The 15,874-nt window shown below is 42.0% G+C and overlaps 1 protein-coding gene across 1 annotated transcript in view; it reads left to right on the top strand.

The window, feature by feature from the left end:
* Bsph1 (binder of sperm protein homolog 1) overlaps positions 1–10,725 on the top strand; it is a 28,385-nt gene extending 17,660 nt beyond the window's left edge. Inside the window, exons 2-3 of the mRNA XM_032895192.1 lie at positions 4,027–4,189; positions 10,583–10,725. Of these exons, the coding sequence (XP_032751083.1) occupies positions 4,027–4,189; positions 10,583–10,725 (306 nt within the window). The remainder of the gene's footprint in view (positions 1–4,026; positions 4,190–10,582) is intronic.
* Positions 10,726–15,874: the final 5,149 nt, after the last annotated feature.

Here is a 15,874-nt window from a genome sequence, read left to right as displayed (position 1 = left end):
TATGGTCCTTTTTGTTTCTACTTGGTTGATTTCAGCTCTGAGTCTGATTATTTCCTGCCTTTTACTCCTCCTGGGTGTATTTGCTTCTTTTTGTTCTGGAGCTTTTAGGTGTTCTGTCAAGCTGCTGATATATGCTCTCTCCTGTTTCGCTCTGCAGGCACTCAGAGCTATGAGTTTTCCTCTTAGCACAGCTTTCATTGTGTCCCATAAGTTTGGGTATGTTGTACCTTCATTTTCATTAAATTATAAGAAGTTTTTAATTTCTTTCTTTATTTCCTCCTTGACCAGGTTATCGTTGAGTAGAGCATTGTTCAACTTCCACACATATGTGGGCATTCTTCCCTCATTGTTATTGAAGACCAGATTTAGGCCGTGGTGGTCTGATAGCACGCATGGGATTATTTCTATCTTTCTGTACCTGTTGAGGCCCATTTTTTGACCAATTATATGGTCAATTTTGGAGAAAGTACTATGAGAAGCTGAGAAGAAGGTATATCTTTTTGCTTTAGGATAGAATGTTTTATAAATATCTGTTAAGTCCATTTGGTTCATGACTTCTCTTAGACTGTCTACATCTCTGTTTAATTTCTGTTTCCATGACTTGTCCATTGATGAGAGTGGGGTGTTGAAATTTCCTACTATTATTGTGTGAGGTGCAATGTGTGTTTTGAACTTTAGTAAGGTTTCTTTTACGTATGTATGTGCCCTTGTATTTGGAGCATAGATATGTAGGATTGAGAGTTCATCTTGGTGGATTTTCCTTTGATGAACATGAAGTGTCTTTCCTTATCTTTTTTGATGACTTTTAGTTGAAAATTGATTTTATTCGATATTAGAATGGGTACTCGAGCTTGCTTCTTCAGACCATTTGCTTGGGAAGTTGTTTTCCAGCCTTTCACTCTAAGGTAGTAGTGTCTGTCTTTGTCTCTGAGGTGTATTTCCTGTAGGAAGCAGAATGCTGGGTCCTCATTGTGTATCCAGTTTGTTAATCTATGTCTTTTTTATTGGGGAATCGAGACCACTGATATTGAGAGATATTAAGGAATAGTGATTGTTGCTTCCTGTTATATTTGTGTTTGAATGTGAGGTTATGATTGTGTGCTTGTCTTCTCTTTGCTTTGTTTCAAGACAGTTACTTTCTTGCTTTTTCTAGGGTGTATCTTGCCTCCTTATGTTGGGCTTTACCATTTATTGTCCTTTGTAGCGCTGGATTTGTAGGAAGATATTGTGCAAATTTGGTTTTGTCATGGAATATCTTGGTTTCTCCATCTACGTTAATTGAGAGTTTTGCAGGAAACAGTAACCTGGGCTGGCATTTGTGTTCTCTTAGGGTCTGTATGACATCTGTCCAGGATCTTCTGGCCTTCATAGTCTCTGGCGAAAAGTCCGGTGTGATTCTGATAGGTCTGCCTTTATATGTTACTTGACCTTTTTCCCTTAATCCTTTTAATATTCTTTCTTTATTTTGTGTGTTTGGTTTTTTGACTATTATGTGACGGGTGGAGTTTCTTTTCTGGTCCAATCTATTTGGAATTCTGTAGGCTTCTTGTGTGCTTATGGGCATCTCTTTTTTAAGGTTAGGGAAGTTTTCTTCTATGATTTTGTTGAAGTTATTTACTGGTCCTTTGAGCTGGGCGTCTTCACTCTCTTCTATACCTATTATCCTTAGGTTTGACCTTCTCATTGAGTCCTGGATTTCCTGTATGTTTTGGACCAGTAGCTTTTTCCCTTTTGCATTATCTTTGACAGTTGTGTCGATGATTTCTATGGAATCTTCTGCTCCTGAGATTCTCTCTTCTATCTCTTGTATTCTATTGGTGATGCTTGTATCTACAGCTCCTTGTCTCTTCCTTTGGTTTTCTATATCCAGGGTTGTTTCACTGTATTCTTTCTTGATTGCTTCTATTTCCATTTTTAATTCCTTCAACTGTTTGATTGTGTTTTCCTGGAATTCTTTCAGGGATTTTTGTGGTTCCTCTCTATAGGCTTCTACTTGTTTATTTATGTTTTCCTGCGTCTCTCTAAGGGAGTTCTTCGTGTCTTTCTTGAAGTCCTCCAGCATCATGATCAAATATGAATTTGAATCTTGATCTTGCTTTTCTGGTGTATTTGGATAGTCAGTGTTTGCTTTGGTGAGAGAATTGGGTTCTTATGATGCCATGTAGTCTTGGTTTCTGTTGCGGGTTCCTGCGCTTGCCTCTCACCATCAGATCATCTCTGGTGTTACTTTGTTCTTCTATTCCTGACAGTGGCTAGACTGTCCTATATGCCTGTGTGTCAGGAGTGCTGTAGACCTGTTTTCCTGTTTTCTTTCAGCCAGTTATGGGAACAGAAAGTTCTGCTTTTGGCTTGTAGTTTTTCCTATCTACAGGTCTTCAGCTGTTCCTGTGGGCCTGTGTCCTGAGTTCACCAGGCAGGTCACTTGGAGCTGAAAAGTTGATCTTACCTGTGGTCGTGAGGCTCAAGTTTGCTCATGGGGTATTGCTTATGAGTTTTCCGAGAGGGCAGCCACGAGGAGGACCTGCACCGCCCTTTCTGGGAGCCCCCATGCACCAGGGTCCCAGATGGCGTTTGGTGTTTTCCTCTGGCGTCAGAAATGTGGGCAACGTGTAGTCTCTTCTGGCTTCCCAGGCGTGTCTCCCTCTCTGAAGGTTTAGCTCTCCCTCCCACGGGATATGGGTGCAGAGAACTGTTGATCCGGTCGGTCCCTTCAGGTTCCTGTGGTGTCTCCTGGCGCAGGGCACCTGCAGCTTCAGTGGCCTTATCTACCGGATCCCAGAGGCCATATACAGTTTCCTCTCGGGCCAGGGATGTGGGCAGGGGTGGGCAGTGTTGGTGGTCTCTTCCACTCTGCAGTCTCAGGAGTCCCCACCTGTCCGGGCAGTGACCTCTCTCTCCCAAGGTGTTTGGGGGCAGTGAACTGTGGACGGGGATCAGCGAGGTTGGGAATCCAGCTAAAAACCGGAAGTGTCTGGTCCTAGAAGAAGTTTGCCTCTGTGTGTCCTGAGGTCACCAGTCAGGTCGCTTGGAGCAGAAAATTTGGTCTTACCTGTGGTCCCGAGGCTCAAGTTTGCTCATGGGGTGTTGCTTATGAGCTCTCCTCGAGGGCAGCAATCAGGAGGACCTGCACTGCCCTTTCCGGGTGCCCCCATACACCAGGGTCCCAGATGGCGTTTGGTCTTTTTCTCTGGAGTCAGAAATGTGGGCAGAGTGTAGTCTCTTCTGGCTCCCCAGGCGTGTCTGCCTCTCTGAAGGTTTATCTCTCCCTCCCACGGGATTTGCATGCAGAGAACTGTTGATCCGGTTGGTCCCTTCAGGTTCCGGCGGTGTCTCGGGTGCAGGGGACCTGCTGCTCCAGTGCCCTTATCTACTGGATCCCAGAGGCCATATACAGTTTCCTCTTGGGCCAGGGATGTTGGCAGGGGTGGGCGGTGTTGGTGGTCTCTTCCGCTCTGCAGTCTCAGGAGTCCCCACCTATCCGGGCGGTGAACTCTCTCAGTAGGTCACTTTTTATGAATGCACCATAACTTCAGTAATGGTGTCTGGTCTTGGGGCCTTCCCTTGAGCTGGAACCCACTTTGGATCTATCACTGAACATTCTTTTCATTAGGCTCTTCTCCATTTCCATCCTTGCATTTCTTTCAAACAGGAAGAACTATGGATCAGAGTTTTGACTGTGGGATAGCAACCCCATCCCTCACTTGATGCCCTGTCTTTCTGCTGGAGGTGGGTTCAATAAGTTCCCTCTCCTCACTGTAAGGCATTTCATCTAAGGTACCCCTCTTTGAGTTCTGAGAGTCTCTCACATCCCAGGTCTCTGTTACATTCTAGAGGGTCCTCTCAACTTCCTTCCTTCTGAGTTCTCCTGTTTCCATTCTTTTGTCTGGTGTTCAGGGTTTCAGTCTTTTTCCCCTACCTAATACCAGATCGTGTCTCTTATCGCCCCACCCATTCCCTTTCCCTCCCCTCTATCTCCCTTCCTCCCTCCCTCCCTCCCTCTAAAAACCACTCTACTAACACACTTAGGGAAAGATAAAGCATTTTTGTTTTCTTTCAGATGGCGTATGTGTCTTTCCATTCTGGTATAGAAGTGAAATATTCTATGACTGTGTCACTTTCAATGTGAAACACAAGTGGTGTTCATTGAACAAGACTTTTCAAGGTTACTGGAAGTACTGTGCTCTTTCAGGTAAGTGCTTGATTCACAGATGGGAGGGTCATCCCTTGTCTTGGGGATCATTTGGTGTGATAGACAAGAACTCAAAATCCAGAGCAAATTCTGTTGTGAAAATAAGAGTCACACAACTTCTTTGTTGCTGTTTAGTGAGTCCAAATGCTGTGTGGGTGTATACCTGTGAGTGTGCAGAGGCCAGAGGTCAATGCCATGTTTCTCTTTCTATTACTCTTTAACTTTTTATTATTATTTACATTTTGAGACAGGGTCTCTCATTAAACTTTATAGTTGCTGATTTGTTGAAATTATCTGTTCAGCAAGGGCAGGGGATTTTCTCTCTCTACCCTTCCTCGAAAATTGGAGGCATGTAATTCTATACCTGAATTTTAATTTGGGTCCAAGGTAGGTGAAATTGCACAGTGAGGACTTTAGATACTGAACTGTCTTCCAATTCCCCAAGATGTGTATTTCTGACAACATCAAAAATCACATGGAATTAAAGATATAGTAGAGATGTTTTTTCTCCATCTTTATTAAATTGGGCATTTCTTTTTTTTCCATCTTTATTAACTTGAGTATTTCGATTATTAACATTTCGATTGTTATTCCCCTTTCCGGTTTCCAGGCCAACATACCTCTCATCCCTCCCACTCCCCTTCAATACGGGTGTTCCCCTCCCCATGCTCCTCCCATTAACGTCTTCCCCCCAACAACCCCGTTTACTGGGGGTTCAGTCTTGGCAGGACCAAGGGCTTCCCCTTCCACTGATGGCCTTACTAGGCTATTTATTGCTACCTATGCAGTTACAGCCCAGGGTCAGTCCATGTATAGTCTTTGGGCAGTGGCTTAGTTCCTGGAAGCTCTGGTTGCTTGGTATTGTTTTTCATAGGGGGAATCAAGACCCTTCAAGCTCTTTCAGTCTTTTCTCTTATTCCTTGAATGGGGGTTCCATTCTCAGTTCAGTGGTTTGCTGCTGGCATTCGCCTATGAATTTGCCATATTCTGGCTGTGTATCTTGGGAGAGATCTACATCCGATTCCTGTCATCCTGCACTTCTTTGCTTCATCCATCTTATCTAGTTTGGTGGCTGTATATATATGGGCCACATGTGGGACAGGCTCTGAATGGGCATTCCTTCAGCCTATGTTCTAAACTTTGCCTCCCTATTCCCTCCCAAGGCTATTCTTGTTCCCCTTTTAAAGAAGGAATGAAGCATTTGCATTTGGACCACCCCTCTTGAGTTTCGTGTGTTCTGTGCATCTAGGGCAATGGAAGCATTTGGGCTAATAGCCATTTATCAATGAGTGCATACCATGTGTGTTTTTCTGTGATTGGGTTACCTCACTCAGGATGATATTTTCCAGTTCCATCCATTTGCCTATGAATTTCATAAAGTCGTTGTTTTTGATAGCTGAGTAATATTCCATTGTGTAGATGTATCACAATTTCTGTATCCATTCCTCTGTTGAAGGGCATCTGGGTTCTTTCCAGCTTCTGGCTATTATAAATAAGGCTGCTATGAACATAGTAGAGCATGTGTCTTTGTTATATGTTGGGGCATCTTTTGGGTATATGCCCAAGAGAGGTATAGCTGGGTCCTCAGGTAGTTCAATGTCCAATTTTCTGAGGAACCTCCAGAATGATTTCCAGAATGGTTGTACCAGTCTGCAATCTCACCAACAACGGAGGAGTGTGCCTCTTTCTCCACATCCTTGCCAGCATATGCTGCCACCTCAGTTTTTGATCTTAGCCATTCTCACTGGTGTGAGGTGAAATCTCAGGGTTGTTTTGATTTGTATTTTCCTTATGACTAACGATGTTGAACATTTCTTTAGGTGTTTCTCAGCCATTCGGCATTCCTCAGCTGTGAATACTTTGTTTAGCTCTGAACCCCATTTTTAATAGGGTTATTTGTCTCCCTGTGGTCTAACTTCTTGAGTTCTCTGTATATTTTGGATATAAGCCCTCTATCTGTTGTAGGATTGGTAAAGATCTTTTCCCAATCTGTTTTTTGCCATTTTGTCTTAACAACAGTGTCCTTTGCCTTACAGAAGCTTTGCAGTTTTATGAGATCCCATTTGTCGATTCTTGATCTTAGAGCATAAGCCATTGGTGTTGTGTTCAGGAAATTTTCTCCACTGCCCATGTGTTCGAGATGCTTCCCTAGTTTTTCTTCTATTAGTTTGAGTGTGTCTGGTTTGATGTGGAGGTCCTTGATCCACTTGGATTTAAGCTTTGTACAGGGTGATAAGCATGGATCGATCTGCATTCTTCTACATGTTGACCTCCAGTTGAACCAGCACCATTTGCTGAAAATGCTATCTTTTTTCCATTGGATGGTTTTGGCACCTTTGTAAAAAATCAAGTGACCATAGGTGTGTGGGTTCATTTCTGGGTCTTCAATTCTATTCCATTGCTCTATCTGTCTGTCTCTGTACCAATACCATGCAGTTTTTATCACTATTTCTCTGTAATACTGCTTGAGTTCAGGGATAGTGATGCCCCCGGAAGTCCTTTTATTGTTGAGGATAGTTTTACCTATCCCGGGTTTTTTTTTTTTTTTAAATTCCAGATGAATTTCCAAATTGTTCTATCTCTGAAGAACTGGATTGGTATTTTGGTGGGGATTGCATTGAATCTGTAGATCGCTTTTGGTAAAATGGCCATTTTTACTATATTAATCCTGCCAATCCATGAGCATGGGAGATCTTTCCATCTTCTGAGATCTTCTTCAATTTCTTCCTTCAGAGGCTTGAAGTTCTTATCGTACAGACTTTTCACTCACTTGCTTAAAATCACACCGAGGTAATTTATATTATTTGGGACTATTATGAATGGTGTCATTTCCCTAATTACTTTCTAGGCCTGTTTCTCTTTTATGTAGAGGAAGGCTACTGATTTATTTGAATTACTATACCCATGCATTTTGCTGAAGTTGTTTATCAGGTTTAGTAGTTCTTGTGTGGATCACTTAAATATACTATCATATCATCAGCAAATAGTGATATTTTGACTTCTTCTTTTCCAATCTGTATCCCCTTGATCTCCTTTTGTTTTCTGTTGCTCTGGCTAGAAATTCAAGAACTATATTGAGTAAGCAGGGAGAGAGTGAGCAGTCTTGTCCAGTCCCCGATTTTAGTGGGATTGCTTCAAATTTCTCTCCATTTAGTTTAATGTTAGCTACTGGTTTGCTGTATATGACTTTTACTATGTTTAGGTATGGGCCTTGAATTCCTATTCTTCCAGGACTTTTATCATGAAGGGGTGTTGAATTTTGTCAAATGCTTTCTCAGCATCTAATGAAATGATCATATGGTTTTGTTCTTTCAATTTGTTTATATAATGGATTATGTTGATGGTTTTCCATATATTAAGCCATCCCTTCATGCCTGGGATGAAGCCTACTTGATCATGGTGGATGATTGTTTTGATGTGCTCTTGGATTCGATTTGCCAGAATTTTATTGAGTATTTTTGCGTCGGTATTCATAAGGGAAATTGGTCTGAAATTCTCTTTCTTTGTTGGGTCTTTGTGTGGTTTAGGTATAAGAGAAATTGTGGCTTCATAGAAGGAATTCAGTAGTGCTCCATCTGTTTCAATTTTGTGGAATAGTTTGGATAGTATTGGTATGAGGTCTTCTATGAAAGTCTGATAGAATTCTGCTCTGAACCCATCTGGATCTGGCCTCTTTTTGGTTGGGAGACCTTCAATGACTGCTTCTATTTCTTCAGGAGTTATGGAGTTTAAATATTTTATCTGTTCCTGATTTAAGTTCAGTACCTGGTTTCTGTCTAGGAAATTGTCCATTTCCTCCAGATTTTCAAGTTTTGTTGAATATAGGCTTTTGTAGTAAGATCTGATGATTTTTTTAATTTCCTCTGATTCTGTAGTTATGTCTCCCTTTTCATTTCTGATTTTGTTAATTTGGACACACTCTCTGTGTCCTCTGGTTAGTCTGGATAAGGGTTTTTCTATCTTGTTGATTTTCTTAAGAACCAGCTTTCTGTTCTGTTGATGCTTTGTACAGTCCTTTTTGTTTCTACTTGGTTAATTTCAGCTCTGAGTTTGATTATTTCCTGCCTTCCCTTCCTTCTGGGTGTGTTTGCTTCTTTTTGTCCTAGAGGTTTTAGGTGTGCTGTCAAGCTGCTGATATATGCTCTCTCCTGTTTCTTTCTGCAGGCACTCAGAGCTATGAATTGTCCTCTTAGCACATCTTTCACTGTGTCCCATAAGTTTGGGTATGTTGTACCTTCATTTTCATCAAATTCTAAGAAGTTTTTAATTTCTTTCTTTATTTCTCCCTTGCCTAGGTTATCATTGAGTAGAGCATTATTAAACTTCCATGTATATGTGGAAGTTTTTCCCTTATTTTTATTGAAGACCAGCTTTAACCCATGGTGGTCTGATAGGACACATGGGATTACTTCTATCTTTCTATAACTGTTGAGGCGTATTTTATGATTGATTATATGGTCAATTTTGAAGAAAGTACCAGAAGAGGTGAGAAGGTATATCCTCTTGTTTTAGGATGGAATGTTCTATAAATATCTGTTAAGTCCATTTGGTTCATGACTTCTCTTAATCTGTCTATGTCTCTGTTTAATTTCTGTTTCCATGATCTGTTGATTGATGAGAGTGGGGTGTTGAAATCTCCTACTATTATTGTGTGAGGTGCAATGTGTGCTTGAGCTTTAGTAAGGTTTCTTTTATGTATGTAGGTGACCTTCTATTTGGGGCATAGATATTTAGGATTGAGAGTTCATCCTGGTGGATTTTTCTACTGATGAATGTGAAATGTCCTTCCTTATCGTTTTTGATGACTTTTGGTTGAAAATAGATTTTATTCCATATTAGAATGGCTACTCAAGCTTGTTTATTCCGACCATTTGCTTGGAAAGTCATTTTCCAGCCGTTTACTGTGAGGTATTGTCTGTCTTTTTTCTGAGGTTTGTTTCCTGTAGGCAGCAGAATGCTGGGTCCTCATTGTGTATCCAGTTTGTTAATCTATGTCTTTTTATTGGGGAATCGAGACCACTGATATTGAGAGATATTAAGGAATAGTGATTGTTGCTTCCTGTTATATTTGTGTTTGAATGTGAGGTTATGATTGTGTGCTTGTCTTCTCTTTGCTTTGTTTCAAGACAGTTACTTTCTTGCTTTTTCTAGGGTGTATCTTGTCTCCTTATGTTGGACTTTACCATTTATTATCCTTTGTAGTGCTGGATTTGTAGAAAGATTGTGTTAATTTGGTTTTGTCATGGAATATCTTGGTTTATCCATCTATGTTAATTGAGAGTTTTGCTGGATACAGTAACCTGGGCTGGCCTTTGTGTTCTCTTAGGGTCTGTATGACATCTGTCCAGCGTCTTCTGGCTTTCATAATCTCTGGTGAGAAGTCTGGTGTAATTCTGATAGGTCTGCCTTTATATGTTACCCACAAAAGCAGCAACCAGAAGTACCTTCCCCACCTTTTCTCTGGACCCTGTGTACAGGTGGCCCAGATGTTGCTAAGCATTTTCCTTTAGAGTCAGAAATGTGGGCAGAGAATATTCTCTTCTCCTTCTCAAGTGTGTCTGCCTCTCTGAAGGTTTAGCTCTCCCTCCCACAGGATTTGGGTGCCTGGAGCTCTCTGATCGGGTCTCTTCAGATCCGGGCGAGGTCTGGACTGCAGGGGACCTGCAGCTTGAGTGCCCCTATCTTCCTGTTCCCAGAGGCCCTATACAGTTTATTCTTGGGCCAAGGATGTGGGCAAGGGTGGGCAGTACTGGCGGTCTCTCCTGCCCTGCAGTCTCAGGAGTACTCACCTGTCTGGGCAATGAGCTCTCTGTCCCATGGGAGCTGTTTTCCGGGATCAGCGAGTTTTAGGCTCCGGCTAGAAACTAGAAGTGTCTGGTCCCAGAAGAATTTTGCCTTTGTATGTCCTGAGTCCAACAGGCAGGTCACTTGGAGCACAAAAGTTGGTCTTACCTTTGGTCCCGGGCCTGAAGCTGCTCCTCAGTAGTGGGTTTCAGCTCTCTGTGAGGGCAGCAACCAGGAGGTCCTGCCCTGCCTTTTCTCGGGACCCTGTGTACAGGGCGCCCAGATAGTGCTAGGCATTTTCCTCTAGAGTCAGAAATGTGGGCAGAGTAGTGTCCTCTGGCTTCTCAGGCATGTCTGCCCCTCTGAAGGTATAGCTTCCTAGAGGTGTTTTTGATTCCATCATCTTGGTAAGAGAACTCCTAGTAGAATATCAAGGAGAAATTAATTACAACGTAGTTGCAATCACATTTTTCAGAAGCTACATGGAGTAGGGAAGGACAGATTATGCAGAAGTGTGTGTGTGTGTGTGTGTGTGTGTGTGTGTGTGTGTGTGTGTGTGTACTGCAAAGAAGAAAGTATTCCACTTCTCACTGCCTCTTCCTTTTACAGACTATGCTCCATGTGCCTTTCCTTTCTGGTACAGACGTATGATCTACTGGGATTGCACAAAGGATGGGGACATGTTTGGAAAAAAGTGGTGTTCACTCACCCCAAATTTCAACAAAGACCATGTTTGGAAATATTGTATATAGTGGTGAGATTTACTGGAAGATGATGATGTCATCAATGCATTAATTGTTTGGAGGAAAAGGAAGAAAAATACTAATTCTTCTTAGAAAGGACTTTCTATCCTTTCTTTTGGTCAAGAGTGGAAAAGATTGAATCTTTATTGCAAGTTTTTGTTTACATTTAATAGTTCTTTTTCTGGGCTTCAAGTTGAAGATGCTCTGACTAGAGATGACTTAGGGTATAGATGATGGAATGTGGGATTTTAAGATGAAGAGTTATTATTCAGCCTCTACTTTCTATTTGCTATGTTTATAAAATTAAAACATTAAAAATAATATCAGGGTAAAAGTGGCCTGCCAATGTAGTCTTTGGTAAGTTGTCATAGTCACACTACTCAATTGGACACACTGATTATAGGGGACATGATGCATGTTTAGGGACAAAGTGAGTATGGGAAATCTCCATAAATTCTTCTTGTTTTTGCTTTGAAGAGGAAAGTGGTACAGTTAAGTCAATTAGAATTTCATTGTGAACAAAGGCCAAATTTCTTCAAAGTTCTTCCCCAGCTCTGTGTCCACTTTGTTTTGTATCTGAACCAAGCCAAATCATGCTCAGCCCTTTCTGCTTCTAACACCATTTGTATCTGACAGTGAAGAATGCATAGCAAATGCTTCACATTTTTACCCAAAAGGGAACAGCTGACCCCTAAATCCATTCTAACAGAAGGAAAAGGTTTTGCCATGGAAATACCACAGCAACACAATGCAACTTTCAAGCACTCTACTGGGAAGCAAAATCTTTCTAAATTGTCCAACAGGTGAAGTCAACTGAGCAGAATTCAAAGATGGATTTCAAAGACAATATACTGAGGAATTTTCAACACTAGACAGTAGGAGCTGAATCTGGCACTGTGCAAATTAGTGGGCATTATAACTGTCTCCTACTTCATCCAGTACATGAAGAAGCCTATGCAAACCTCAACCACTGTAGGATTGTTGCTATATATAACAAGATAATTGACATAAATTCAATGAGCTTGTCAGCATGATCACATGACACTTGGTTGGGTGGAGAATTGACAGGATGCCAGAAGTACCCTGTTGAGTAGTCCCTACCTTAGAACCCAGGTAGCAATCTTTATGCCTATCTAGGCCTTGGCTCTCCTTGGCTGCTAGGTAAGTTTATCTGACATCAGCACCCACTTGGTTCCTGAAAGGAGAAAGCTAATAATATGTGTACTAGTGATCTTTGTCTGTGTCCTTTCTTATCTAGGAAGCAAAGGCAGTGGTTCCTGAAAGCTGTCTGAAAAAGTGTCTGTTCTAGAGCTGGACATAAGAGTTAATGCAAGAATACAATAGAAACTGGAAGTCTAGGTCTCCATTCCCAAGCTTTTTGTGCCTTAAAATGGTTTGCACTGAGCCTCCTCACTCAGTGTCTGCATTTTGCAATGTTTATAACATTTCAGAAAAAGATGAGGTCTTGGTATATGAGCAAGGTTTGCCTTAAACTGGTGAGTTCCTACCATAGCCTTCCAAGTGCTGGGATTACAGTGCCTCACCATCATGCCTGCTGCAATATTGACACATTTGAAAATCACAATGTAGAGACTACTGAGTTGTCTCAGTTTGTAAAATTGCTTGCCACCAAGCCTAATGACCTGAGTTCAATCCCTAGAATCCATATAGTAGAAGGGGAGAACATGCTCTTGAAAGTTGTCCTCTGACCTCTTCTTCCTTCCACACAATTAAAGATAAATAAATGCAATTAAAAATTAGACATTCCTGGCAGCGGGTAAAGAGACACCTTGTTGTCCTGTTGTTCTTAATTCAGTCAGGGGCATAGAAGATAGCAACCCTTTGTTCAGCCTAGCCTGATGCCTGGCTTGGTGGCCAAATCTGTCTTACCCCTAGGACTCATAAAAATCAAATCAAATCAAATCCAAACAGTACACTGTTGGAAGAGGAAGACAAAGAGAGAACTGCAAACCACTATTTCACCCATAGTCCTGCTCTCTAGTGCATGGCTCAGGTTGGCTACCATGCCTTGTAGCACAGATGGAAGATGTCACCCAGAGGCCTGCCAGCTGTGTGACCAGCCTGCAACAGGAGCCATCATAATGTGTGAGTATTGGATGATCAGATAGGAGAGAAAGAGAAGTGGAGCAGCTTGAGTATTATGAAGAGGGATGGAACTGGGGACCGGTGGAGAGGAGAAGCCTTTGAGTGGCCAACTCTGCCACCTGAGGCCATGGTGTGGTCCTAGTCTGAGCTGATCCTGAGGGTCATGACTGATTCTATGACCATGTGGCAGGGTTGATAAGATGTCCGTGGCTCATATTACCACTAGAGAAAATGGGGATATCCCTGGTTCTGACAGTTGTTGGGGACCAAGTCAGTGTCTGCAGGCTGTGCATAATTGGCCCTGCCCATCTCTGGATTTGGCACTCTGAAAAGCTAGCCCAATCTCTCACCTTCAGCATCACTCAGAAGAACAGGCCCTGCACCTCGCTTCAGGCAGCATAGTAGACTGGGCCTGGTGGTAGGTGACATAGTCCCAAGAGTGTGAGTGTGGGGGAGATGACCCTACCATATTGCCATGTAGTGGCAGAGATATGGAGGAGATGACACCCTGTTGCCACCTTTTGTAGCCCAGAAAGCTGCCTACAGGGTCTTGAGCTAAGGAGAACTAGCCCTGCCTCTCACCAGCTGCAGCACTAAGGGAAATGGGCCCTGCACCTTTCCTGGACAGATCAGCAGAGCTGTCCTGGTGGCAGGGACACAGGTGAGCCAGCCGTGAGGGTAAGAGCTTGAGAGAGTTGGCCATACACTGATTCTGGCATGAGGTAGCATGGGTGAGGGAATTATGTCTTCCCCACTAGCTCCTCACCACCCATGACAGTCAACAGATCTGGCCCTGGGTCATGAGTGTGAAAGAGCTGTCCCTGTCACTTGCCAGATACAGCACTCAGGACTTGCACCTCACCTGAGCAGCACCATAAAGCTGGTCCTAGGTGGTGTGGGTATATGTGAACCTCAGGACTGAGGGTATGAGAGTGGGAATGTTGGCCAAGCCCCTTACAGAATATAGCATTTGGGGTAGTGGGTTCTGTACCTTGACTGGGCAGTCCATTGTAGCTGACTCTGGAGGCATGGGTGTGAGTGAGCCAACCCCATGGGCATGAGAGCAGAAGAGCTGATCCTGCCACCTGATAATGGTAGGTATCACTGGGTAGCCTAGCTAGAGAAATGCTATAGAGATAGCCCTGATAATGTGGAAAAGGGAGAGATTGTGGGCTGACTAGCTCAGCTATCACCCAGGTTCAGATCTAGGCCTCTGACTTGGCCCACCCCCAAACTTATCATCTGTAAATGGTTGGGGTATGTGAAGGTGTCATTCCTCCTGTTCCAAAGCTGCAGGATCTCAATGACACAGGACAACAACAGGATAACTGGGAGGAGTCATGAAGATCCAATATTGATGCATTTACTGAAGCCAGAGAGCTTGAATCAAATAAGTCATAGCAATAAACATTTGTAAGTGAAGATGTGGACAAAATAGTATTTTGTGGGACACACTATGACACACTACAGTTTCCAGGATGAGATGTTTTCTATACTTTATTTTTGTTGTTTATGTATGTTTTATTTTGAAGTAGAGGTTGCAAAGGCAAAGAACAGAAATGAGGGTGCAGGGAGATGAACAGAACTGGGCTGCATAATGCAAAACTCTCAAAGAATCAACAAAAAGTTAAATAATGATTTTCATAGTGATTTTACAAGTTTTCACTCCCGTCATCAATGGAGGAGTGTTCTCCTTGCTTCACATCCTCAATGATATTGCTGTCTCTTGAGTCTTTTATTTCTGCCATTCTGATAGGTGTAAAATGGAACACCAGAGTTGTTTTGATTTGCATTTCCCTGATGACTAAGGACTCTGAATATTTGGGGATTTTTCTGTTGGAAATTCTTTGTTTAGTTCCAGACACCATTTTCAAATTGGTTTATTTGGGTTGTTGGTGCCTAACTTCTTAAGGTCTTTGTAAAATTTGGATATTAGCCCTCTGTCAGATATTGGGTTAGTGAAGAGTCTTTTCCCTGTCTGAGCACTGCCAATTTGTCCTATTGACAAATCCTTTGCTTTAACAAAAAGCCTTGCAGTTTCATGAGCTCCCATTTATCAATTGTTGATCTTAGAACCTGAGCCATTGGTGATCTATTCAGGAATGTGTCTCTTGTACCAATGCATTCAAGGGTATTTCCCACTTTCTCTTCTATGAAATTTACTGTATTCAGTTTTATATTGAAGTCCTTGATCCACTTGGATTTGAGTTTTGTGCAAGGTGATAAGTATGGATCTATTTTTCCTTTTCCACATGTAGACATCTAGCTAGTCCAGCACCATGTATTGAAGATACTTTCAATTTTTCATTGTATGTTTTTGGCTTTATCAAAAATCAAATGTCCATAGGTGTGTGGGTTTATTCCTGGGTCTTTGATTTGATTCCATTGATCAACATGTCTGTTTCTGTTTCAATACCATGCAGTTTTTCTTATCACTATTGCTCTGTAGTATGGGTTGAGGTCAGGAATATTGATTACACTCAAAGAAAACTGAGAATAATTCTACCACAAGACATAGTTATACCACTCCTGGGCATATAAACAAAAGATGCTCCAACATCTCACAAAGACCCTTCCTCAAGTATGTTCATAGCAGCTTTATTCAAAATAACAAGAAACTGGAAACAACCTAAATGATACTCAAATCAATAATGGATAAAGAAAATGTGATGCATCTACACATTGGAATACTGTTCATCTATTAAAGATCAAGACATCATGAATTTTGCAGATAAATGGATGGAACTTGAGAATATCCTGATCTGATTTAGGTAACCCAGTCCCCCAAGGACATGCATGGTATCCTCACTTATAAGTGGATATTAGCCATAAAATATGGGTGCCATGTTACATTCTACAGACCCAAAGAAGCTAAACAAGAAGGAAGGTCCATGTGAGGAAGCTTGAATTTCACTTAGAAATGGGAATAAAATAGTCATAAAAGGCAGATGTAGGGAGGGAACTTGGAGGGAGGGGGTGTGGAGGGGAATGGGGTATTTAGGATCAGGTATGGTAAAAGAGAGAAGAAATGGCTAGATGGCCATGAAAATTA

This window comes from Rattus rattus, chromosome 2 (assembly GCF_011064425.1).
Source record: "Rattus rattus isolate New Zealand chromosome 2, Rrattus_CSIRO_v1, whole genome shotgun sequence".
Lineage (NCBI taxonomy): Eukaryota > Metazoa > Chordata > Mammalia > Rodentia > Muridae > Rattus > Rattus rattus.
The sequence above is the reverse complement of the archived record's forward strand: the minus strand, read 5'-3'. Positions and strand labels throughout refer to the sequence as shown.